This window comes from Oryx dammah, unplaced genomic scaffold, assembly GCF_014754425.2.
Source record: "Oryx dammah isolate SB20612 unplaced genomic scaffold, SCBI_Odam_1.1 HiC_scaffold_23, whole genome shotgun sequence".
NCBI classification, from domain to species: domain Eukaryota; kingdom Metazoa; phylum Chordata; class Mammalia; order Artiodactyla; family Bovidae; genus Oryx; species Oryx dammah.
Window position 1 is genome coordinate 78521295 of NW_024070207.1, and position 27890 is coordinate 78549184.

Consider the following 27890-nt stretch of genomic DNA (forward strand, 5'->3'; position numbering starts at 1 on the left):
AGTTTTCCAAATTTGCTGGCATATTAAGTGCAGCCCTTTCACAGCATTGTCTTTCAGGATTTGAAATAGCTCAACTGGAATTCCATCACCTCCACTAGTTTTGTTCATAGTGAAACTTTCTAAGGCCCACTTGACTTCACACTCCAGGATGTCTGGCTCTAGGTGAGTGATCACACTATCGTGATTATCTGGGTCATGAAGATCTTTTTTGTACAGTTCTTCTGTGTATTCTTGCTACCTCTTCTTAATAGTTTCTGCTTCTGTTAGGTCTCTACCATTTCTATCCTTTCTTGTGCCCATCTTTGCATGAAATGTTCCCTTGGTATCTCTAATTTTCTTGAAGACATCTCTAGTCTTTCCCATTCTGTTGTTTTCCTCTATTTCTTTGCATTGATCACTGAGGAAGGCTTTCTTATCTCTCCTTGCTATTAATTCTATGGAAATTGTTGTGGTAAGCTCAAATGGGGTAAATTTTGGTAAACTGTGTTCCCCTAGAAAATTATCCATTTCCTGTAGGCTTATCTGGGAATGCCTTTTTATATTTTGACTTTTGGAATCATGCTAACATATTATATTTAAATACATAAAATTAAGTCAGTATAGATAGTAAAAAACCTAAAATTTAATATAAAGGGAAACAAACGATATTTGAAATAAAATGAGTAACACAACTCTTTTGAATGACAAAATGAACTAAACCATGTAGCATTTGAATATAGTACTTTGTATATTCTCATCTAAAGATATAAAAAGGGCAAACAAATCTCAAGTTATACCTTACTGCGGTTGTTTTTTTTACAGTGGTAAGGGTGTTGAAATTCTAAAAATATTTTTTGTGTATTGTAAGATTGAGCAAATGAGTAAATATGTTGATGATGTTGGAAGCTAGGGCTCTCAATGTTAGAGAAGAGAAATATAAATGTGGAATGGGGAAAGGCTAGAAGGAACCTTATATTGTGTTGGATTAGAATTGAAAGTATCCATGGAATTCCCTGGTGGTCCAGTGGTTAGACTTGGCACTTTAACTGCTGGGGGTCTGTGTTCGATCCCTGGTTGGGGAACTAAGATCCCAGAAGCTGTGTGGCATGGCAAAAAATAAAAGTATCAGTATGAGCACACTGCAAATAATTTCATACATGTGTATATATAAAATTTCATATGTATATATATCATAAACCACTCCAATAATCTTGCCTGGAAAATCCCATGGACAGAGGAAACTGGTGGACTACAGTCCATGGGGTCACAAAGAGTCGGACACGATTGAGCAACTAAACAGCAACAAAAATATATTTCCTAGCTCGGCACAATGAGATGATTTAGAAGCAAGGACGTTCCAGTAGCAGTGATCTAGCTTAGCTCCCAAATCCTGACTTTGAAATACCATTATCCCAGGGTAGCAAAAGAACAAGATATACCTGGAGGAGAAGTCAGCAGAAATGCCAGAATAAGTACCTATAACAGTCCTCTCCTCTGTAAAAGCAATGAGAATACTGGCAAAAGTGGTCACAATGAACTTTGTCAGAACTCTGAAAATTGAGCATAGGTTTACAGTAATTCAAGAAGTATTTATGCAAGAAAAAGGCTGAATCTCACTAAGAACAGTTAAGTTTTGTGACATTTGAACTTTTCTGTTCTTATTCTCTTCTTTCCACCTCCTGAACAGATTTGAAAATCAACAGTCTTGCAATGCTGAAGAAAACCGGCAGGCTATCAGCCAATGGAAGAAGCAGAACAGGGTTGGAGTCCTCCAAAGCCCCATTCCCAAAGAACTATCTTTATTTGACCTGTCTTGGACTTGCCTAGAAAACTTCACACACAGGACTTGTCTATTTGACCTGACTCAGAGTTCACCTGATGTGAGGGGTTTTTGCGGGGATGCTTTTCAAAAATAATCAGCAGCAATTATTTAACACAGCAGCTCTTGAGGCAACAATTACAGTTAAGACAAACAACAAGGTGACCAAAAGACTTAACAGAAAAATTTGGGGACTAAGACATCCATAGGAGTCTTTGAAAAGTTCTGACATATTCCTAGGAATATAAAAAACCATAAACATGCATAAGGCTATGTGCTTGAATAGGATCTCTGGCTGACCCCAAGGCTCTGCACAGGCAGGAAGTGAAGGCTAAGCAAAGTTGTAAAAACGTGAAGAAATGAGCACCTGTAACAGTATGAATGCATACCATTATGGTTTTTTTGTTTGTTTGTTTCTGACACTTTCCCCCACCTATCTGATTTAAAACACAACTGCATCAAGCAATAATTCATAAGTCTATATTCATGGGCATATGATGTGTAAAGATGTAATTTGTATGGCAACAATAGCACAAAGGCAGAGTGAGTGAATAAAGCTATAAAGAGGCAACTTTTTTTAAATACTATTGAAATTAAACTGGCTTTAATTAAAATGAGAGTGGTATAAATTAAAATGTTAATTGTAATCCCCGGGGAAACTACAAAGAAAATATTTTTTTAAAAATATGGAAAAGAAATATCAAGAGAATTATAATGGCACACTGGAAAATATCTATTTAACACGAAGGTATGCATTAACAGAGAAATACAGGAACAAAAAAAGGCACAAGAAATATAGAAAACAAATAGCAAAATTATAAACATAAATTTTACCTTATCAATAATTACATTAAATGTAAATTAATTAAACACTCCAATTAAAGGGCAGAGATAGGCAAAACAGATGAAAAACATGACCCAATATATGTTATCTACAGGAGATACACTTTAGAAACAAGTTGAACTACACTTTCAAATAAGTTGAAAGTAAATGAATGGAAAAAGATTTACCGTGCAAACAGTAACCAAAAGAGGACTGGCATGGCTATACTAACATCAGATAAAATAGACTTTAAAACAAAAATTGTTACTAGAGATAAAAAGGACATTTTATATTGATAAAAGAGTCAATCTATCAAGAAGATTTAACAATTATAAACATAAATGCACCTAACAACAGAGTCATATTGAAACAAAAACACCAGGCAGAACTGCAAGGGAGAAATGGACAATTCAGCAATAATTGCTGGAGATTTTAATACCTCACATTAAATAATGCATAAAACAACTATACAGAGGATAAACAAGGAAAGAGAAGACCAGAACAGCACTATAAACCAACCAGACCTAACAGACGTCTATAGAACACTCCATCCTACAACAGCGGCATACATATTCTTCTCAAGTGTACATAGAACATCCTCTAGGACAAATTATATGTTAAGCAACAAAACAAATCTCAATAATGTAAAAGGACTGAACCATACAAAATATGTTCTCTGACTACAACTGAATGAAATTAGAAATAAATAACAGAAAGAAATTTGGGAAATTCATAAATATGTGGAAAGTAAACAACATACTCTTAAATAAACAATGGGTCAAAGAAGAAGTCATCATGAAAATTAGAAGATACTTTGAGACAAAAGAAAATGAAGACAACATACAAAAATTGCTTATAGGGAAATTCATAGTTGTAAACTTCTATTCTTAAAAAGAAGAAAAATATCAAATCAATAGCCAATAATCTTCCTAAGAAATTAGACAAAAAGCAAAAACGAAAACAAACACCAGAGCAAGCAGAAGAAAAGAAGAAATAAAGATTAGGGTGGAAATAAATGAAGTTGAAAATAGAAAAAAAAATAGAGAAAATTGGTGAAACCAAAATTGATTCTCTGAAAAGATCAACAAAATAGACAAACCTTTAAACTAAGATTTCAGAAAAGAGAAAACTAGCTACTAAAATTAGGAATGAAAGAGACATAATTACTAACCTTATGGAAATAAAAAGGATTATAAGAGAGTACTATGAACAATTCTATGCTAATAAACTAGAAAACCTAGCTGAAATAGACAAATTCCTAGAAAGACACAAACTTCTGATACTAACTCAAGAAGAAATGAAAACTCTGAATAGACCTACAATAAATGAAGAGATTGAATCAGTAAATAAAAAAATTTCTTCACTGTTAAAGTATACCAAAAATTTAACATACAATTAACACCAATCTTTCATTAACTCTTCCTAAAAATAGAAGATGAGGGAACACTGTCTATTTCATTGTATGAGGTTACTATTACCCCAGTACCAAAGACATCATAAGAAAACTACAGATCAATGTCCCTTATGATTACTGACAGCATAATTTTCAACAAAATACTAACAAACTGAATCCCACAGCATATAAAAAGGATTATATGTCAGATCAAGTGGGATCTGACCCAGGAATGCAAGTGTGGCTTAATTCAGATAAAAATCAATTAATGTAATACACTATATTCATAGAATAAAGGCCAAGAGCCATATCATATTAATAAACACAGAAAAAACATTTGACAGTGTCCGACATCCTTCCACGATAAAAACACTTCAAATTCAGAAGGGACAACAAATAAGTGTTCATCAACACTAGGTAGCAGTTATATATATGCCAGATGCACTGTTCTAACCACTTTATGTTTGTTAAATAATTTAATTCTCACATTAACTCTATGAGGCAGGAACTGTTATTACCCACATTTTACAGATGGGAAAACTGAGGCGCAGAGCATTTAACTAATGTTTCTTATGTTCAGAAGTTAGTAAGTTGTGGAGCTAGGATTACAACACAGAAATTCTAACTTCAGGGTCTATGTTCTTAACCATAGTTTCTCAATGAATATAAGATAATAATAATGATGAACAAATTTGGTTTCAAAGTAATGATTTGATTTTCATCTACAAGTAAGCTTAATTCATGACAGTGCTGATTTGTATCAGTGACCATAATTTGTAATACTTGTAAGAATTTTTACTACTTTAATCAACGTTTATTTAAGTTGATAAAGCTGGGTCAATATTGATATTTAATTGTAATTTAATTCATAAAACTGGTGATGATAACTTATATAAGTAAATATAACTTGTAAAATCATAAAAAATTTGTAAAATTAGTTATAAAATTTGATGGCACTAGGCACAGTGACTCAATTTCTATTTGGAACTAAAATTTGATTAATAACTGCTGTACTCATAGCATATTAGTAATCATAACTTTAATATTAGTAACTATGATATCAATAGGATTATTAACCATATTAATAGTGATTTCTATTAGTAAGTGTAGGATAGCTCAAAATATAGACATTCATAATTTATATTAGTAATATTAATTTATAACATTGGCAATAATTTATAACAGTATGTTACAATGTTTGTACTAATAGGTTAATTTCTTTTAGTAATTATATCTTAATTCACAAAATAGGTTCTAATCACTTATATTGATAACCTTAATTTATAATACTGGTAATAAATTGTAATCTTAGTTATAATATTTGATGATATTAGTAATGATAATTTAATTTTTATTATTAAGTATGATACAATTCAAAATAGGGACTTATAATTTATATTAGAGCATAATTTATATATTGATAATAATTTAAATAATAGTTATAATCTTCAGTGATACTAGAAACAATTACTTACGTCTATTTGGAACTATAATTTATAACACTGGTACTCATAATTTACATCAGTAAGAATAGTTTGAAATAATGGGTATAATTTATAATGTTAGTGATTATATTTGTGATAATAGTAGCCAACAGTCAAATTTGCTACTTGAATACAATTTAATTTATAACATTGCTACTGATAATCTTTATTGCCAGCCCTAATTTGAAACACTGTTAACATTTCTATCAGGAGGAATATTTGATAATGTTAGTAACAATGCCTTGATTTGTATATGTAACATAATCAGATTCATTACATTAATTCTGTTTACACTGGAAATCAGTTTCTTAATACTGGTGAGAATAGACACTATAGCAGGATCAATGATTTAAATCATACTTGTAACTACATACATAAATGTATGGTATTAATAAGCCCTATCACAAAGCAACATCCCCTCCATGTGCATGTGTCACAGCTGTACTCTCTGATGGCATTCATTCCACCAGTAACACATCCATTGGCAATATTATTGCAATAGGCATAATGCTTTTCCCTCCTGCCCACTCCTTTCCCCTAGACTCACCATCTCTTTGTGATTGGGGTAGAAGGTCTGATCGATTAGAGGGAATTCCTCTGTTCCCAGTTTCTTGTGCAGTCGAACCATCTGGGCAAACTATGAGAGCCAGGAGAGATGAGTCAGCAAGTCCCTTCACCTGGAGGGAGTCTGTAAGCTGGGACTTCAAGGCTCCAAGCTTCCCCCACTCCCCCAAATCACAGTGGGTTCAAGCTCCCACGTGCATGTATGAGCTATTCCCTCTGCCAGTAGCACCCTTCCTGTCACTTACCACCCAGGGTTTGTCACAGAAGTTGTAGACAGAATGCAAAGAGTTTATGCTGGGGATCCCAGCATACTGCAGCCCAATAACCAAACTGCGGTAGTCTCCATTCCGTGCCATGCTGAAGGCATGCTGGCGGATCAGCACGAAGTCTGGCTTCAGAGACCTGGGGTAGCAAGGGTAAGAGTGTTGAGGGTCCCCCCAGAAGCTCCCCACCACCTTTAGAATAAAGGTCAAGTTTTGAAATCTCCACGGCTCCTAGAAATGGCATAGTGGTTTCTTACCTCAGCCACATACACAAGCTATTCCCTCCACCACATGCACCCTTCCTAACCTCTCCTCATCTGGTGACCCCCTTTTAAGCCTTTCCTGCCTGCTCTTTTACCTCACCAAGATAAGCTTGCAACTTGCCTACTCAGCTCTCACAGTTTCCCCATCATAATCTCTCAGACTACCACTGTACACAAAGGATGCTGCCCAGAATAAATTCCAGCCTCAGGGCTCTACATGGGCTATTCCCTCAGCCTGAAATGTAGCCTCCCTAGACTTCTGCATGCACCACTCTTCTACCTCCTTCAGGTCTTTCCTCACATCTCTCTCACTCTTTTGGTCTACACCAACCAAACTGCAGACTCTTCACCATCCAACAATCACTACAGCCCTTTGCTGACATACATATATATATATTTTTTAGCACTTTGACATTTTCTTCTTTATTATGTGTATTCCACAGTAGAATGTAAGCTTCATGAGAGCAGAGGATTTTTTTTTTGGTCTTTTTGGGGTCTGTTTTGTTCACTTCCAGGACCTCAGCATGAAGAATAGCTCCTGGCACACAACAGATACTCAGTAAATATTTGTTGAATGTGAAATCCTGAGAGTAGCACCCAGTATGCAGTAGATGCTCAAGAAATGCTTGTTGAATTAGTTGCTGAAAAATTTGGCTTGTTGTCTTCTGAGATCCTTGGCTCTTCTTCAGAAGAGAGGCTATCTCCTTTCTTCAGAAGAGAAGCTATCTCCTTTCATTCTGTTCCTAAGTTCTTAAAAAAATTGGAATATAATTGACATGTTATATGTCAATCATAATATAAGTATAAGATGTATTATTTAGTTGCTAGGTTGTGTCCAACTCTTTTGCAACTCCATGGACTGTAGCCAGCTAGGCTCCTCTGTCCATGGGATTTCCCAGGCAAGAATACTGGAGTGGGTAGAAAATCCCTTCTCCAGAGGATCGTCTTGACCTAGGGATGGAACCCGGGTCTCCTGCATTGCAGGCAGGTTCTTTACCACTGAGCCACCAGGGAAGGTGTATAACATGTTATTTGATACATTTATATTAATATATTATAACATGATTGCCATTGTAGCATTAGTTCATAATCTTACCATGACACATAATTATCATTTCTTTTTTTCATGGTAGGAATAATTAAGATCTAGTCTTTTATAATAGGAGATTTGCTGATTATGATACAGTATTATTGTCTATATCATGCATACTGTGAATTAGATCTCTAGGACTTATTTATCTACCAGTTGCAAACTTGGACTCTTAAACATCTCTCCTATTCTTACACACCCTCCCCCAGCCTCTAGCAATTACCTGTCTAGAAAGGTGATTTCTATTAGTTTGGGTCTTTTAGACTCCAGATATAAGTGATATCATACAGTATTTCTCTTCCTCTGTCTGATTTATCTCACTTAGTATAATGGCCTCAAGATCCATCCATGTTGTCACAAATGGCAGGATTTCCTTCTTTCTCGTGGCTGAATAATATCCCTTTGTGCGTGTGTGTGTGTGTGTGTGTGTGTGTACCACTTCTTCTTTATCCATTCATCCATTGATGGATACTTAGGTTGTCTCCATATCTTGGCTACTGTAATGTGCCTAAGTCTTGTTCACAGAAAGATAGGAGAGGAGGTGGGGAATCTCCCTCAGCTCTAAGGGAGCCCTTATGTCTCTCCAATAATACCAAGGTAACCTTTTTACACTCACCGCACAACTTTTACCCCATTCCGAAGAACTTCCATGTCCACAGAGAATCCACCATTGGCATGAGCCACGAGGTTGAGATCAGAGAATTCAGCCTAGGAAGGAAAAAAAATCAGGGATTCACTCACAGTGCACACAAAAGGCCACTCAGTTTACAGTGTGGACAGTTGACCCCCCAGGTCCACCTGCCCCAACTAACCTGTTCCACTTTAATGTCAATTTCTCCATGGATCTTTTTTCCTTTGAAGTATTTCGCCCTGAAGAGGAAAAGCAGAGCACATCTGTCAATGCTCAAATCTCAGAAAGACAAAACCCAGACTGGTCCTTTGACCCCTTTGCTCCTTCAGTGCCACTACAGAAACTAGAAAGTGATTTATGATGGTTGAAATATTTTGAAAAAACCTAACAGTTGTTTGTGAACAATGAAGTCTGTTATAATCCTTGTGGAGGTATGTAAATATCAAGGTACTAAATTGCTCGGTCATGTCTGACTCTTTGCGACTCCTACAGTCCATGGAATACTGGAATTGGTAGCCTTTTCCTTCTCCAGGGGATCTTCCCAACCCAGGGATCAAATCCAGGTCTCCCACATTGCAGGTGAATTCTTTACCAGCTAAGCCACAAGGGAAGCCCTGTAAATGCCAAAGTGAAAGTGAAGTTGCTCAGTCATGTCCAACTCTTTGCGACCCCGTGGACTGTAGCCTACCAGGCTCCTCCATCCATGGGATTTTCCAGGCAAGAGTACTGGAGTGGGTTGCCATTGCCTTCTCCAGAGGATCTTACCGACCCAGGGATTGAACCCGGGTCCCCACATTGTAGGCAGATGCTTTACTGTCTGAGCCACGAGGGTGACTTAAATGTCAAAGGACACTGTAAATTATAAGTTCTTAAAACAGAGTGCAGGCATTTCCCAAAATATGGTTTGCTTGTCACAGTGCTATTTGAAAAACTTCTCAAAACAAGGAGTGCTTTGTACACTGTAACATATTTTGAAATAGCATGGAGGTTTGTAAAATGGCATAGATTCTTAGAGGATATATCTATATCTCTCTGTGTGTGTGTGTGTGTGTGTGTGTGTACATACTCAGTTGTGTCCAACTCTTTTGCGACCCAATGGACTACAGCCTGCCAGGCTCCTCTGTCCATGGGATTCTCCAGGCAAGAATACTAGACTGGGTTGTCATTTCCTTCTCCAGAGGATCTTCCCAACCCAGGGATTGAACCTGTGTCTCTTGCATTTCTGCATTGGCAGGCAGGTTCTTGACCAGCTGAGCCACCATATATATATATGGAGTATGTCCAAGTATGTGTCAGTGCCTGTCTGTGTGAGCTGCAGCATCTCTTTGCTTGGGTCCTTTCCCAAGGAGGAATACATTTACCATGTGTTGTTGTGCACCGAGAGGGACACAGCAGCCATGAGTGGGCAGCCGCATCAGAAAAGGAAGAGCAGACTAAGGGCTGCAGGCTGGTGAGGGATCAATAGAAGCCAGAGTCAACCATGATAAGGGTGGAGGGAAATGCCGCTGAGGATAAGGGGAAACTACAGGAGGGAAGAGGGGTAGGAAAGAGTAGGCATATCACAAATTGCTAAGTCACTGTCCCTGGGCCCATTCCCCAGCTAGACTTCTCCACCAGGCCCAGGATTCCTATCTGACAGGCTTGTCCACAAACAGGAGCTCATCACCAATCAGGTTTTTCATAGACAGGGATTGAGGGGAGGAGCCACTCCTGGGATTGCCTACATGCACACCATCAGGGTCTCTGATATACATGCTGCACAACTGGACTCTGGTGTTTTCACTGACATACCCCAAAGACCGCAAGCTATTTTCTTCTCTCTTTCACTCTTCCCTCCTACCTCCCACCTCATCTCTGACACTGTCCCCTCACAGATATTGGAAGAGAGTCTCTTAGACCTGTGCATTTTTCATTTAGAAAATGATGATGAGTGTAGACTATATCACCACTTTCTTTTTCAAACTTTTTTGACCATATATGTAGTGGATACTATGGTACTCTTCTTGGGTCTCCTCTTCAGGACCAATGCACCCTGAGTATCAGCTGTTGACAGATTGCAGCTGTGTCCTTTGGGGAATTATCTTCTACCACAGGGAACTTTCCTGCCCAAGGTTCAACCTATTTCGGACAGCCCACGGATTATGTCTGGTCTGTGAGTGAGTATGAAAGCCAGCCTCTTCACCTCAATTATAGGCTGACTCTGAAGGACTACCCTAGGATCTCCCTAGAAGCTCTCCCTAGGATCAGCCGAGGCCTCAGAGGCAACTGCACTGTGGACCCACTTCTCCAACTGCTCAACTTTGCCTCCTTACAGTTGATCCCAATGCATGTGTGCTAAGTTGCTTTAGTTGTATCTGACTCTTTGCGAGCCTGTGAACTATAGTCTACCAGGCTCCTCTGTCCATGGGATTTCCCAGGTAAGAATACTGAAGTGAGTTGCCATGCCCTCCTCCAGGGGATCTTCCTGATCCAGGAATCGAACCAGCGTATTACATTTCCTGCATTGGCAGGTGGGTTCTTTACCACTAGCACCACTTGTTGATCCCAAAGGCACTCCCAAATAAGCCTGTGCATGCAATTCTCTGCCTGAAAAATCTGTTTCAGAGATCTCAACCTAAAACAGTGGGTCAGAGAAGTCAAACTACAAAGAAAACTGTACTGCCTTTCTGGAGCTGGGCCACCCAGCAGCCCGCAGGCAAAAAGGAGCCATCATTTGTGCTGGTGGAGCATAGATGAGGGCTTTCCTGGTGGCTCAGTGGTAAAGAATCCACCTGCAATGCAGGAGCCTCAGGAGACATGGGTTCGATCCCTGGGTTGGAAAGATCCCCTGGAGGAGGGCATGGCAACCCAGTCCAGTGTTCTTGCCTGGAGAGTCCCATGGACAGAGGAGTCTGGTGGGCTACAGTCCCTGGGGTTGCAAAGAGTTGGACATGACTGAAGTGACTTAGCATGCATGCATGCAGCATAGATGGCCTCTGACATGCTGTAGTAACACAAAGTGCCCTGTGGCATGTCTGGGCTGTGGTACAAGCAGGATGCCACTTGCACCATAAGATGTAGCAAAGGCTATGATGCTGGAGATATCTTCAGGGAGAAGATGTGGCATGGAGTGGATTCTCCTGAGTGGGAGAATTACAGCGCAGGCCCATGGGGTTTTGAAGCAGCAGTAACTTAACTGATGGTGGACTGTAATGAGATACTAGTGGAAGGGAATGCGCCAGCTGGTGAAATATTGCTGGTACTCGACAGGAGTGAGGGAGATGATAACCAGACTCAGGGGACTAAACACCATTTGATTAGCTGAAGAAATATATGACATGCTTAGGATGAATAATCACCAATTCAAAGCAAAATGTAGGGACTTGCCTGTGGTCCAGTGGCTAAGAGTCTGTGCTTCCAAGACAGGGGGCCCAGGTTCAAACCGTGCTCAGGGAACTAGATCCTACATGCTGCAACTAAAGATCCCATGTGCTGCAACTAAAACCTGACACAGCCGAATAAATAATTTTTTAAAAACAGCAAAATGTAAAAGACAAAAGACCTCCTTGGGTGTATCTAGTTCAGTCCAGTCGCTCAGTCGTGTCTGACTCTTTGTGACCCTATGCACTGCAGCACACCAGGCTTCCTGTCCATTACCAACTCCCAGAGTTTACTCAAACTCGTGCTCATTGAGTCGATGATGCCGTCCAAACATCTCATCCTCTGTCGTCCCCTTCTCCTCCCGCCTTCAATCTTTCCCAGCATCAGGGTCTTTTCAGATGAGTCAGCTCTTCACATCAGATGGCTGAAGGATCGGAGTATCAGCTTCAACATCAATCCTTCCAATGAATATTCAGGCCTGATTTCCCTTAGGATGGACTGGTTGGATCTCCTTGCAGGCCAAGGGACTCTCAAGAGTCTTCTCCAACACCACAGTTCAAAAGCATCAATTCTTCAGCACTCAGCTTTCTCTATAGTCCAGTGCTCACATCCATACATGACTACTGGAAAAACCATAGCCTTGACTAGACGGGCCTTTGTTGGCAAAGTAATGTTCCTGTTTTTTCATATGATGTCTAGGTTGGTCATAACTTTCCTTCCAAGGAGTAAGTGTCTTTTAATTTCATGGCTGCAGTCACCATCTGCAGTGATTTTGAAGCCCCAAAAATAAAGCCTGCCACTGTTTCCCCATCTATTTCCCATGAAGTGATGGGACTGGATGCCATGATCTTAGTTTTCTGAATGTTGAGCTTTAAGCCACCTTTTTCACTCTCCTCTTTCACTTTCATCAAGAGGCTCTTTAGTTCTTCTTCACTTTCTGCCATAAGGATGGTATCATCTGCATATCTGAGGTTATTGGTATTTCTCCTGGCAATCTTGATTCCAGTTTGTGCTTCATCCAGCTCAGCATTTCTCATGATGTACTCTGCATATAAGTTAAATAAGCATGGTGACAATATACAGCCTTGACGTACTCCTTTTCCTATTTGGAACCAGTCTGTTCTTCCATGCCCAGTTCTAACTGTTGCTTCCTAACCTGCATACAGATTTCTCAAGAGGCAGGTCAGGTGGTCTGGTATTCCCATCTCTTTCAGAATTTTCCATAGTTTATTGTGATCCACACAGTCAAAGGCTTTGGCATAGTCAATAAAGCAGAAATAGATGTTTTTCTGGAACTCTCTTGCTTTTTCAATGATCCAGTGGATTTTGGCAATTTGATCTCTGGTTCCTCTGCCTTTTCTAAATCCAGCTTGAACATGTGGAAGTTCATGGTTCACGTATTGCTGAAGCCTGGCTTGGAGAATTTTGAGCATTACTTTTTACTAGCGTGGGAGATGAGTGCAATTGTGCGGTAGTTTGAACATTCTTTGGCATTACCTTTCTTTGGGGTTGGAATGAAAACTGACCTCTTCCAGGTCATGGTGGAGAGTTCTGACAAAATGTGGTCCACTGGAGAAGGGAATGGCAAACCACTTCAGTATTCTTGCCTTGAGACCCCCATGAACAGTATGAAAAGGCAAAGAGATAGGACATTGCAAGATGAATTCCCCAGGTTGGTAGGTGCCCAATACGCTACTAGAGATCATTGGAGAAATAACTCCAGAAAGAATGAAGGGATGGAGCCAAAGTAAAAACAACATCCAGTTGTGGATGGGACTGGTGGTGGAAGCAAGGTCCAATGCTGTAAAGTGTAATATTGCATAGGAACTGGGAATATTAGGTCTATGAATCAAGGCAAATTGGAAGTGGTCAAACAAGAGATGGCAAGAGTGAACGTCGACATTCTATGAATCAGCGAACTAAAATGGACTGAAATGGGTGAATTTAACTCAGATGATCATTATATCTACACTGTGGGCAAGCATCCCTAAGAAGAAATGGAGTAGCCCTCATAGTAAAAAAAAGAGTCTGAAATGCAGTACTTGGATGCAATCTCAAAAATGACAGTATGATCTCTGTTCATTTCCAAGGCAAACTATTCAATATTACAGTAATCCAAGTCTATGCCCTGACCAGTAATGCTGAAGAAGCTGAAGTTGAATGGTTCTATGAAGACCTACAAGACCTTCTAGAACTAAAACCAAAAAAAGATGTCCTTTTCATTATAGGGGACTGGATGGGACTAGGAAGTCAAGAAGTACCTGGAGTGACAGGCAAATTTGGCCTTGGAGTACAGAATGAAACAAGGCAAAGGCTAACAGAGTTTTACCAAGAGAACACACTGGTCATAACAAATATCCTCTTCCAACAACACAAGAGAAGACTCTACACATGGACATCACCAGATGGTCGACACCAAAATCAGATTGATTATATTCTTTGCAGCCAAAGATGGAGAAGCTCTATACAGTCAGCAAAAACAAGACCGGGAGCTGACTGTGGCTCAGATCATGAACTCCTTATTGCCAAATTCAGACTTAAATTGAAGAAAGTAGGGAAAACCACTAGACCATTCAGGTCTGAGCTAAATCAAATCCTTAACGATTATACAGTGAAAGTGAGAAATAGATTTAAGGGACTAGGTCTCATAGACAGAATGCCTGATGAATTATGGATGGAGGTTCATGACATTGTACAGGAGACAGGGATCAGACCATCCCTAAGAAAAAGAAATGCAAAAAAGCAAAATGGCTGTCTAAGGAGGTCTTACAAATAGCTGTGAAAAGAAGAGAAGCGAAAAGCAAAGGAGAAAAGGAAAGATATAAGCATCTGAATGCACAGTTCCAAAGAATAGCAAGGAGAGATAAGAAAACCTTCCTTAGTGATCAGTGCAAAGAAATAGAGGAAAACAATAGAATGGGAAAGACTAGAGATCTCTTCAAGAAAATCAGAGATAACAAAGGAATATTTCATGCAAAATGGGCTCGATAAAGGACAGAAATGGTATGGACCTAACAGAAGCAGAAGATATTAAGAAGAGGTGGCAAGAATACACAGAAGAACTGTATAAAAAAGAGCTTCACGACCCAGATAATCATGATGGTGTGATCACTCACCTAGAGCCAAACATCCTGGAATGTGAAGTCAAGCGGACCTTCGGAAGCATCACTACAAACAAAGCTAGTGGAGGTGATGGAATTCCAGTTGAGCTATTTCAAATCCTAAAAGATGATGCTGTGAAAGTGCTGCACTCAATATGGCAGCAAATTTGGGTGTATTTAAGGAAACCTCAATCTTCTGTGACCAGAGGGCAGACGAAGGAGAAGATCAGACTTAAGACTTAACTGTAAGGGTAGCAGAACTTCAGAGAAGGTTGAATTCTCAGGCCCAGTACATCCCCTATTCCATGCTCAGGGCCCTAACAGGATATGAGTGGAGCCCTGAGACTGGGATGGGGCTATCTGGGAAGATGCATTTAACACCCTGACCTTACAGATTCACCGGAACCCACTGGGTCTGCAGAAGTAGCCCACTTCTCTTTGTTAGAATATAGACCTTCCCTTTGCTCGAAGATGATGCACAGGCCTTGAGTGAAGCATGTGCCTTATAAAACAGTTCTTCCTCATAGAATCAACTTCCCTTCCCCTCGTGGCAACCAGATCAATAACCAGGGTCAAATCCTAGCACAACCTGACTGGAGAGGTTCTCAGCTTGCAAAGAAAGAAAAGGAATGATACGTGGAAGCTGAAGAATCTGGCTAACATGTATCAGCAGGAACTGGGAAAGCAAGCCTGAGACTGGATGCTGAGGACAATGGATCAAGGGAATGAAGCATGAACTTGGAGCACTGTCCCAAGACACAGAACTTAAAACCATGGTAAGGACTCTAGGAAATGTTGCTGATACAATTTTTGGATGACTTGTGGAAGCCTGGCAAGAACAGTGGCCCACACCAAGTGAAGTAGAAATACCAGACTTCAATGGCAGATTGTGGAGGAAAGGATCAAAGGGCTCAGAGAAGCTGATGTGTTAGAGAAGATACACTACTCCAGTCTGGAAAACCAACTAGCTGACTATATTCTACGGGAGGGCCCAAAGCATATACCCAAATTAAAAATGAGGAATACGTTGGTGAGAGTAGCAGCAGACATGTTGAGAAGCACAGTGGAGGTAAGGTCATAAGTGAAGTCCCAGCCCAGGTCCTGCTCACAGTGGGTCCACTGGGTCCACGGGTCCACCTAGTGATCACTTCCCCAGCCCACAAACACCTAATTGGAATGGACATATCTGTAGTTTTCAGAACCCCTACATGAGTTCCTTGGCCTGTGGGGGAAGAGCTATGGTAGCTGGGAAGTTCAAATGGATGCCTTGGAAACTATTCCTGCCTTCCCTGAGCAAAGCTATAAATCAAAGACAATATTGTATCTATCCTAAGGGTGATGGTAGAAATTAGTGTCCCTCTGAAAGATCCAAAGGATGCAGGGGTGTTAGTCCCATCATGTATATGTGCTTAGTCGCTCAGTCGTGTCTGACTCTTTGTGACCCCATGGACTGTAGCCCGCCACGCTCCTCTGTCCATGGGGATTCTCCAGGCAAGAATACTGGAGTGAGTTGCCGTGCCCTCCTCTAGGGGATCTTCCCAACCCAGGGATCAAACCCAGGTCTCCTGCATTGCAGGTGGATTCTTTACTATCAGAGCCACCAGGGAAGCCCAAAAATACTGGACTGGGTAGCCTATCCCTTCTCCAAGGGAACTTCCTGACCCAGAAATCGAACAGGGGTATCCTGCATTGCAGGCAGATTCTCTACCAGCTGAGTCACCCGGGAAGCTCAGTCCCATCATATCTCTGTTGAATTAACCAATTTGGGCCCTGAGGAGGCTGGATAGATCCTTGAGAATGTAGACTACTGCAAGCTCAACCAAATGGTAGCACTGATTGAAGCTGCAGTACTAGTCATGCTGACATCGCTGGAGCAAATGAAAAGATCTCAGGTATGGCAGGTGGCCACTGATATAGTGAATACCTTTTCTATTTTGATCAGAAGACGTTTCACATTCATCTGGGACTGACCACAATATACATTGATGGTCTTGCCATAGGGCTAAGTTATCTTTCTCACCCTATGTTATCATATAGTCGAAGGAGGAATGCAGTATCTGGACATCCCAGGGACTATCACATTGGGCTACTATAACAATTACACCATATTGATAGGCAAGATGAGCAAGAGTTGGTTAGCACACTGCATTGATAAGACAAATGCACTCCAGAGGGTGGGAGGTAAACCCTAAAAACACTCAAGGTCCTGCAATATTAGTACAGTTTTTAGGGATTTGGGGGTACAAGGTATGCCAGAACAGCCCCTCCAAATCATAGGGCAAAGCATCGCATCACACACCTCCCACTATGATGAATAAAAACACAACAGATGGGAAGATTCCTCAGGTTCTGGAGGCAGCATATTCCACACCTGGAAATACTGCTCTGATCCATATTTCAGGTGACATCTAAGGCTGCTAGCCCTGAACAGGTCCAGGCTGTGGTGCAAGCAGTCCTGCCACTCAGGGTATATGATCCAGCAGATCCTACGATACTGCATTGTGGGGAAAATGCAGTGTGGAGCTTATGGGATGCCTGACTGGGAGGCCCCTGGGGTTCTGGACCAAGGCCATGCCATCTGCAGCAAAGAATTACACAGCTTTTGAGAAACAAATCCTGGTACAGTACTGGACCCTGGGTGAGACAGAATGCTTGACCACAGGGTACCAAGGAACCACGTATCCTGGTGCCTGTTATGAGCTGGGTCGTGCCAGGCCCACCAAGTAATGAAGTCAGGCCCAGCAGCCAGGATCGATCCCAGATAGGACCAAGCAAGCTGTCTGAGCAAGTAACCCAGATGCCTGTGTCATCCACACTGTTGTGTTAGTGCCTCCCTCAGCTCACTAAGAGACCTCCTTAGAACCAGCAGACGAAGGGAGAAAAATCTTAAGCTTGGTTCACAAATGGGTTGGCTTGCTATGTGGGTGGAATGGACAAAAACGAACAGGGGTGATCCTATAGCCCCATTCAGAGTGGCCTTGGAAAACAGTGGCAAAACTCTCAAGGGGCAGAGCTTTGGTCTGTGCACCTGGTTATCTATTTTGTTGGGAAAGAGAAGCAACCCAAGATTCAAATACATATTCACTGATGGGCAGTGGTAAATGGCTTGGCTGATTAGGCAGAGGCCCTGAAGGAACAATATTGGAAGATCAGGAAAAGGAGGTCTGGGACACCGAAATATGGGTGGACAAATGGGATTGGAGATGAAATGGACCAGATAGCATCCACCCTGAAAGTGGCACTAAGCAACCAGGTAGCTAGAATGACTCAGCCAAATGATGTCAGCCAGTTTCTAGAATCAGCTGCCCCAGCACTGGCAGATAGGCACACATATGAAGTGGCAAGGGTAACAGAGATGGAGGCTGAGTGTGGGGCCTATGGCATCATTGCTGAATGTCCAACCTGCCAGCATCAAAGACCAACATTGGGTTCCCAGCACAGCACCATCCCTTAGGAAGGCAACCAGCCACTCTGTGGTGAGCTGACTACAGTGGGCCTTCTACTCTGGAAAGAGTAATGATTCATTTTGACTGGAATATTCTATATGTGAGTTTGCTTTTCCTGACTACCAGACCTTAGCCAGCATCACTGTCCAAGGGCTTACATATTTGATCCACCAGTCTGGCATCCCACACAACAGTGAAACAAACTGAAGGACACACTTTACAGCAAAGGAAGTGTCACCAACTGACATTTTATACTGATGACATTCTATGCCACACCACACAGAAGCTGCTAGTCAGACAGAGTGATGGAACAAATTGGTATATCTACAGCTAAGATTTCAGCTTGGAGGTGATACTGTGCAAGATGTGGGGTACCATCCTCCAAAACACAGTATACACCCTAAATCAATGAACATTGTTTGGGCTGTGTTCCTTACAGGTAGAATACACTGGTTTGGGAACTCAGAGGTGAAAGTAGGAGTGGCCTAGCTTACCATCAATCCCTGGATCCACTTTTGGAATGTGTGTTTCCTTTTTCCTTAGGGCTCTGCAAGGTTAAAGGTCCTGATTCTCCAAGGGGGAACACTGCTACCAGGGGACACAGCATTACCTTCTAAGCTTTGACTGTTACCTGGACACTTCAGGTTTCACAAGCCAATGGATAAGAAGATGAGTCTGTCTCAGCAGATCCATAGACCCTGATCATCAGAAGGAGATAGTTGCTGTTGTTTAGTTGCTAAGCCGTGCCTGACTCTTTGCGACCCCATAGAGTGTAGCCCACCAGGTTCCTCTGTCCATGGGATTTCCCAGGCAAGAGTATTGGTGTGGGTTGCCATTTCCTTCTCGAGGGGACCTTCCCGACCCAGGGATCAAACCCAAGTCTCCTACATTAGCAGGTGGATTCTTTACCACTGAGCCACCAGGGAAGCCCAGGAGTTGATAGGGCTGCCATTAAACAATGGGGGGCAGGGAGGAATATATCTGACCCCCAGGCTGTCTGCTTTGACATCTTGTTGGTATTCTTGTTCAACACTGGAGGCAAATGGACAAGTACAGCAGTCATAGCCTGAGCAGATGGGGACCAGGAGCTCAGGGATCCCTCAAGGATGAGGGAATGGATCACTCACCAGGTAAGCCACTGTGACCAAGAGAGGTGCTAGCTGAGGGTAAGGGGAATCTAGATTGTGTAGTACAGGAAGGAAACAATGTATCATTTATTTATGCCACATTTATCAAACTACAGTGGAGGCTGTAGTTTGTCCCACTAACTGTGCTCTTTCAAGTGCACCCCAGAAAACAAGACCAATTAGAATCCTAGAAACGCTGTTCCCAGATGGAATGAACTTACTTCTGAAAAGCAAGTGAATCTGAGAAGTCCTGGGGGTTGCCTATGTGCTCTACTCAGATCTTCAAGCCCCTCCTTCTTGTCATAACTGTCCTTCAGCTTCCGGGAATATCTGCTGCTGAAGGCTCCCAGTGCTGTCCATCACTGGGAACTGCCCCCTACAGCAGGGACTCACCTTCTGCAAGATCATGCCTCCTCCCAGAGGGCAACCTGTAGTCACTGACTGACTAATGCAGGACTACAAAAGCCTGGCCATCCCATCTCAATTGGGACAACTCTGAAGGGTCATCCCATCTCCAGAGCTCCCCAGAGGATTGGCTGGAGCAATTGTTGCACAGCATCACAGCTGCTCAACCTTCCCATCTGCCAAGTCCTGCTTCCCCCACTCCTCCTCTGCAACACGCGTTGTTCCCAAGAGCTCTCCCCGATCAATCTGCACACAAATCTCAGAGTCTCAGGGTCTGCATCCAGGGAAGTCTAAGAAAAGAAGCCACAATAAGAATGTTCTATATATATAATATATATTATATAAGACACATATACAGAAAATTTAATATAGGATGTCTTATATAACATATTGCATGTTATATATTATGTGTTGCAGTATCTAGAACGTATATAAATATGCATATAGTAGAATGAAAGTTTCAGTAAATAATTACCTTTAATATGTACAATGGGGTCATATTTCCTATTCTATTTCATTTCATGAAAAGAAACATTCATTTCATGAAAAGAAACATACACATATATGTATGTGGTATTATAAACCCATTGTATAACAAATATATTACAGAATATATATAATATGTATTGATACATATTACATTAATACATATGTAATACATAGTACATATAATATGTAATAATACATATAATATGTATACACATTAATGATTATATTTCTTATTAGAGTAACAGTTTCACTAAATAATAATTCCACTTACTATGTACAATGTACTCTCATTTTTTATTTTCATGTATCAATATTATCATTTATCATAGTTTTATTTTCATTTCATGAAAAAAATGAAACACTGGTCACAAGCCAAGAAGTGACCTACAGCTGGAAAAACACTGGATTAAATGATCTGTAAAAAGAGGTGATGAGTCTCAATTCTGAGTTTTCAGCTTTAAAGCACACAGGACTCAAGACCCAGGAAGGAATGAGAGTGGTGAGGTTTGGTGGGGAAGGCACCAGACTGTACTTAGGTGTATAACCCCATTACAGAATTTGTATGATTCCTTTTATTCCAGGCTGAAATCCCTAAGCTTGTGTGGTTCTGAATGTCTGCAAGTTGGTGATGCAGAGTCTCTGTTCCTTGCACTAAACCTGGTGTACACAGGCTCTCTCCCTTTACCCATCCCACCCCATCTATACCAGACACTAAATAAATAGTTGCTAGGTTGACTGGAAGAAAAGACTGAAGCAACTGCTGGGATAAAGGAAAGTTTTCAGGATACAGAAGTGGAAGGGAAGGATAGTTCACAGAATTCAGCAGGTGCTCAGTAAGTGCTTGCTAGACAAATTAGAAGAAAAAGTAGAAAATACAGGAGTTGTGATTATGGAAAGGGGAAGGATCTTGTCAGTGGTCTCTAAATAATTAATATATGTTTAATGGAATGAAGGAAAAGGCAGCAGCAACCTGCCTGGAGGGTTGGAGGGAAGAAGGTAAGTCGAAGGGAGGGTGGTTACTAAAATATTCCAGTGGATCTTTCCAAACCAGGGATCAGAACCGCATCTATTGCATCTCCTGCATTGGCTAGCAGATTCTTTACCACTGGCGCCACCTGGGAAGCCCCCAATGTACAGCAAGGGCTTCAATAAGGTTTGTTGACTTCAATAGAGCAAATTTAGCCAGGAAGATGGCATCTGTGCGAGTGGGTGTTGGTGAAGGAATTAAAACACGTGTTCAATAAATGCTTTATGGGTTGAAGGAGAAGAGAGTGGAGGAGTCTGCTGCAGGGATGGGAATGTTGTTGTTTGAGCAGAACACAGTAAGAGAGTGATAAATCCTTTTTGGATTAATTGGGCGGAAAGGGCAGTGGGGAAGATGGCTACTGTATGGGAGAGGGTTCCTAGCCAGAATGCAGTAGGTACACATCGTGAGTTTTTGAGATTGTGTCATGTGAAAGGCAGGATGTAGATTGTTGAAGGAGGAATTAGGGCTACAGGAGGGGGAGAAGAGGCACTGACTATGGGTTCTCAGTAGTATAGAATAAGTGCTCATTAAAAGATAGTTGGGGCTGAGTAGAGGAGAAGGTATGAAGAATCCAACTAGTGGTTGGGATTAGAAGGAAAAGAAACTGAGGGAGGCTTCTTCCTAAAGTATTGTAGTACATAATAAATGCCTCCCATAGTTTAACACATGGAAAGTATGTAACAACTATCTGTAGAATGAATAAATGGCTCTGAATAGAGAGAAAGCCTGCTGGGTAAGGGCTCCTGGCAGAGGAGAGGTAATTAACCAGTAAAGAGCTGGTACTCAATATATTTAGGCTGAAGGGGACCCCTGGAGAGAGAGCTCTTGAGACAAGGGCAGGAACTTCCAAACTTGGAAAGGGGAAGTTGAGAATGTCTCTTATGTAGTAAGTGCTCAGTTAAGTGTTTATTGGCTTAAATAGAAAAAAAGCCCTTTGGGGTCTTAAGATTGGGAGAGGAAATCCTAGGGAGACTGAAGAGAGTGAGAAAAGGGTAACTCTTCTAAATTTGGTTCTAGATTTATCGAAGGAAAGGACTCTGTGGAAATGTTGTATGACTGGCACAGGTTATCCTCAGAGTAAAGAAGGGGAATCTACTTCCTACACACAACAGGTACTGCAAATGTGCTCATGCACCCACTGGAAGAAAAGCACTTTGGGGAGGAGGTGTGAATATAGAGCACACAGGAAGCACTACACAAATGCTCACAGGAGCCGCTGGAGGAAAATGCCTTTGGGGGAAGGTGATCTAGAATCAAGCACCTGGCAGACAGTGACCAAATGCTCACTGCATCCGTTAAAAGAAAAGGTCTTTGGGGAAGATTGGGGGGTGGGGAGGCTATGGAAGAGCATATCATCACTGGATCCATTGGAGGAAAAGTATTTGGGGGAAGAGAAATGGGGATACAGTAACTTGATTTATGTAAGCTTGATTCTCCATCCTTGGGAAGAAAGGCTTTTATGGAGAAGGCGCAGAATCGGCACACAGTGGGTACTCCACAAATGCTCCAGGAGTGATTTTTTAAAGAGGTATTTGGAAAGACAGATTGAAATGCTCTACACAGTAAGTGCAGATATATGATCACTGTATTAATTGGAGGCACAGGTCTTTATGGAGAAGGTCTGAGGTTGAGTCATGCAGATGGTGCTCAATATATAGACTGAAGCCACTGGAGGAAAAGGCATTGGGGAAAGGGTCTGGGGTGATGTAAACAGTGGGCACTCAATAAATGCTTGCTGAATACACTGAAGGAAAGAGCCTTTAGAGAAGGCTCACACCTTTAGATCAGGCAGTTAGTAAAGGCTTGGTGGGTCCACCAAAGGAAAGATCGTTGAAGAAGTAGTTTGAGAATAGGCGGTAGGGGAGGCACTCAAATGAATGCCTTCTAGATCCGTCTGCTGTAGGAAAAGGATTTAGAGCAGAGAGTGTGAAGATAAGCCTCACACAGTAGGTTTAAAAATGCTCATAGAACTCATTTAAGGAAAATATGTTTGAGGAAAGGGCTTGGGGATGGGGCATACACCAGGCCCTTAACAAATGCTTCTTAGATCCTTTGGAGAATTAAGCCCTTAGGGGGACTGAATTGGGGCACACAGAAGGAATTCAATAAAAACTCATAGGATCCATTAAAGGCAATGCTTTTGACAAGAAGCTGGGGTGGGATACACAGCAGGCACTCAATGTTCAGTGAATAGTTTAAAAGGTTTTTGAGGTGAGGGCTGGGGTGGGGCACATAGTGCACTCTGGATACATACTCACGAGATCAGAGAAGGCCTTAGGGCAAGGACTGAGGAGGACAAAACACATATCAAGCTCCCAACAAATGTTCACAGAATTCATGTAAGCCAAACGCCTTGAGGAAGGGCTCCCCACTGAGGCACACTGCCGGTACTTGATAAATGTTCACAAGATCCATTAGAGGACAAGACCTTTGGGGCATGGGTTGCGGGGTGCAGGGCACGTCAGACTCTTGAATGCTCACAGGATATACTGAAGTCAGGTTTGTGGAATGGAGGCACACAGCAGGCGCCCGATAACTGCTCCCTGTATGGATCAAGAAGGCCTGGGTGAGGGCAGCGGGAAGGCAAGGGTGGGGCACACAGGAAGGGCTTTGTATAATAATTTAAAGGAAGAGGGTTTGGGCAAGGGGGGCACACAGAGGGCAAACAAGCGGCGCTCAATAATTGCTCATCATGGGATGATCTGGGGACCCAGAACCGCGGGGGGACGTCCGCAGCAGTGGCTTACCAGTCGGTGTGGGGCTCGTCGATTACCAGCAGCACCCTGGCGGCGGCGCCCCCACGGCCTGCGCCCCCAGAGCCGCCGCCCACCTGCTCGCTGAAGGTGGCGGCCGCGGCCGCTGTGGTCTGCTTGACCGCATTGGACAGCGACGAGAAGAAGCCACCGCCCCCCGAGGACCCGGGGCTAGGGGCAGCTGGAGAGGCCACGGGGGCGGCCGAAGAGGCCCTCTCGGCAGTGGCGGTCGCAGGACCGGTAGTGGCCCCGGGACCAGGGGCAGCGGGCGGCGGTGGGGGCGGCTGCGGGCGCTGCAGGTCTGTCATGTACCCATTTGGCAGATTGGCCATGAAGTTGCTGTCCGACAGGCGGCGCCGTAGGTAGTTCATGGCTGCAGAGCGGGGCAGGGGGTCTTAGGAGCAGTCTGGTCAGGAGCCGCGGGGGCGGACCGCGAGGGGCCCAGGAGCACCGCTGCGCTCTCAGGCACGACACGTCTCTTCCGCTGCCCGCTGCAGACTGAGGCAGAGCTGAGTCGCCGCCGCCGCCGCAGCGCGGTTGGTCGCGCCCGTGACCCCCTATTTCGCGCCCCGTGTGGTGCAGTCCGGCTGGGCCGGCGGCGGCGCGGACGCGACCAAGGCTACTGCGAAGGGGAGTTTGCGGAGGAGCGGCGAGTGACGTCAGCGCGCCTTCAGTGCTGGGGCGGCGGCGGCGCGCGCCGGCAGGCGGGGGCGAAGGAGCTGTCCGCGGTGCTGAAGGCATAAGTGCGCAAGCGCCACGCCGCATCCTGTCTCCCCTCCCCCGCCTCAGATTGGGGGTGCGCAATTTGGGGATGGGGGCGGGGTGGGAGCCTGTCCGGAGAGTCGGGTGGGTGCATCAGGCAAGCCTCCCACCCTGTCTCATCTTGGTCTTCACATGCACTCGCACCCACACCTAGGACCCTCTGCGGATACTAGGTTTCCAGTGTTGATATTCACCACAGGAGGCATTGGGGGGTGGGAATGGAGTTATACTCGGAAACTCAAAAGTAGAGAAATAACCCCTTCACAGCGAGAGCCGAGGGCCACACGCAGTACTCTGCAAGATCAGTTTCCCACGTCCACATAGGCAGAGAGATGGATGCGCGGGTGGTGTAGACAGCATCAGACAGGCGGAGGTGGACACTTGGGCGGAGTGTACTCTTGCCCAGGGTTGGGGGGCGTCCTGGAGGCACACTGGGAATGACACGTACGTGGAGATACATATAGAAATACACGAAAGTAGGGAAACATACGGAGGCATGTACAGAGATAGAACACACCGATCTAAGTATCTATGCTGACACAAACAAGCCCAGGGTAATACTCATGGGTATACATGCACATGAATACGCCTACACACACACAGGCACCACACAAACACACAGAGACCTAGGGAAACTCACATGAGCATGCACCCCCGGACAAAACGCACCCACAATCATGGACAAACCCAGATCTCCATACAGACACATTCTCTGAAGTCTAGTCCTGATGTGTGTTCATCTCTCCCCACACACACTTGGCCAACAAGCCTCCATCCTTTTGCCCTGGACACAGTCAGAAACCATGATATCCACCTGGCATTGTCAGTGCCCAAGGCTATCATCCTCTGTACCAGAAAGCTTTCCACAGGCAGAGGCAGACCCATTCTAGGGTATGCAAGCTGTAGGTGCCAAATAATGTTCACCACATGCACAAATGATCTTTGTAGTCTAGGCAGGGGTGGGCTATGAAAGCTCCTATAAGATCCTGATTACAGTGAAGACACAAATTCATTTAAAAATAATAATTCACTGACTGACTGTACCCAATTCTCATAAAACTATGGAGTGGGTAATATGATTTCCATTTTACAGATGGAATCCAAGAACTCCAATTCATTCCCAAAGGGTCATGTTCACTTTGTGATCCATACTTTTTAAAAAAGAATGTGCCAGAAAGGGATGTCAGTGTGGCTGGAGAAGAGTGAATGAGGGAGACTGTGGCAGGAGAAGGGGTCAGAGAGGTTAGCAGGGTCCAGATGGAGCAGGGCCTTGTAGGCCATAGTGAGTGATGATGGTGGACCAAGTGAGATGGAAGAAGATATGGCAAGAAGTAGGCAGATTTGGAGTCTTTTCTGCCTGAAGAAAATACAGAGATAGAACACACCAATCTAAGTATCCATACTGACACAAACAAGCCCAGGGTAATACTCATGGGCATACATGCATATGAATACGCCTACACACACACACAGAGGCACCACACGGACACACAGAGACCCAGGCAGATTTGGAGTCTTTTCTGCCTGAAGGACTTTCAAATGAATCATCCACTTATTCATTTGTACATTCTCCATTTATTAAATCTTTGGCTTGTTCAAACAAGGTCATGGTGTGAGGTCTGGAGTCAGAGTGCCTGGGTTCAAACTGGCCCTCTACTATACTATTGGGAAAATGACTTAACATCTCCAAAACTCGGCTTCCTCACCTGTAAAAACAATCACCTGACCAACTCTAAAAGATAGGGGTTGGGGGAGTGCTGTGCCTTTCTCTCTCAAGGATCACTTTTGGCCAAGGTGTCCAGGAAGTCCCCTCTCCCCTTAGGCTCCTACTGTCCATTGCCTCTGCTCCCTCCTCCATCTCAGCCAGCTTCAGTCCATCTGCAGGCCTTTGCTTTGGCCATTCCTTCACTCTCTCATGGATGCCCTTTGGCATCCCACATTCCAGTGTTCCTCAGATGGGGAACTGCCCAGAAATTGGGTATTTCCCAACATTGTGAAGTATATGCCCCCAAGTTTTTGCTCAGTTATGGAAGCAAACAAGATCTGCTGGGTCTGTGGTGACCTCTCTGAGGGACAGGAGCAGCTGCAGGTCTACAGACCTTTTTGGATCCTCTAGGAGTAAGAAGTCGGGCTCCTTAGCAGTCTGCCTCTAGACTGCCTCTTCCCAGTGGCCCTGTTGCCAGGTTTATAGTACCATGCCCCTCAATGTTATCCCCTTTCTCCAGGTAGCTCATTTACCAGAAATTAATTTTTTGTAGAAGAATGAAGAGTTTCCCACCCCCACCCCCAAGGAGTGTCTCAACTCCCTGTGGCAGAGGTCTCAACTCCTCTGCACTAGCTTCATCTTCTCCAGCAGGAAGGAACATACAGAAGGGGCTCCAAGAATGTTTTTCTTTGTTGTGCATTGATGAGCAATGACTCTGAAATGCACACCCTTGACATATGTTTGTAATCAGTATTGTACCCATGTTTATGGGCTTCCCAGGGAGCTCAGTGGTAAAGAATCCACCTGCCAATGCAGGTGCTGCGGGAGAACCGGGTTCGATCCCTGGATTGGGAAGATCCCCTGGAGGAGGAAATGGCAGCCCACTCCAGGATTCTTGCTAGGATAATCCCATGGACAGAAGAGCCTGGCGGACAATAGTCCAAGGGGGTCCCAAAGAGTCAGACACAACTGAGCACACATGCACCCATGTTTATAACTCACAATACATATCCACGCCACCTGTGTATGTGTGTATGAGCATGTGCACACATATACCCCCACACCCTTATAACTCACACATTGTTATGGTGCACATAGTTGTAACTTCACATGCACTCCACACATACTTGATATATCCTTAATTCTTGCAGAGACCCTACAGGTCTTCCTATCACACATACACAAAGATATGTGCCTCATAATATACACATACAGCCAAATTTCCACTTTCTTATAGACGTATAACTTTCTCATACCCTGCAGTAGCAACCAGACTCCCTCACTTAGGCTCATTCCTCTTACGATAACTAATATTCATTGATTTCATCTTTACCCCTACCCATCAATTGATCCATTTTACACAAGGGAAAATTGACCTAGAGAAGTGAGCAGCCTGACAGACTGGG

The 27890-nt window shown here is 43.2% G+C and overlaps 1 protein-coding gene across 2 annotated transcripts in view; it reads right to left on the minus strand.

Moving 5' to 3' along the window:
• The window catches only part of SYN1 (synapsin I), a 53140-nt gene extending 28508 nt beyond the window's left edge, over positions 1 to 24632 (minus strand). The window contains exons 1-5 of one of the 2 annotated variants that reach the window (XM_040265846.1): positions 24012 to 24632; positions 8491 to 8548; positions 8295 to 8386; positions 6308 to 6464; positions 6046 to 6135 (exon numbers count right to left, since the gene is read on the minus strand). In XM_040265846.1, coding sequence (XP_040121780.1) covers positions 6046 to 6135; positions 6308 to 6464; positions 8295 to 8386; positions 8491 to 8548; positions 24012 to 24388 — 774 coding nt within the window. In that variant the 5' untranslated portion in view covers positions 24389 to 24632. The remainder of the gene's footprint in view (positions 1 to 6045; positions 6136 to 6307; positions 6465 to 8294; positions 8387 to 8490; positions 8549 to 24011) is intronic. The other variant, XM_040265845.1, reaches the window with a different exon arrangement.
• Between the last annotated feature and the right edge of the window lie 3258 nt (positions 24633 to 27890).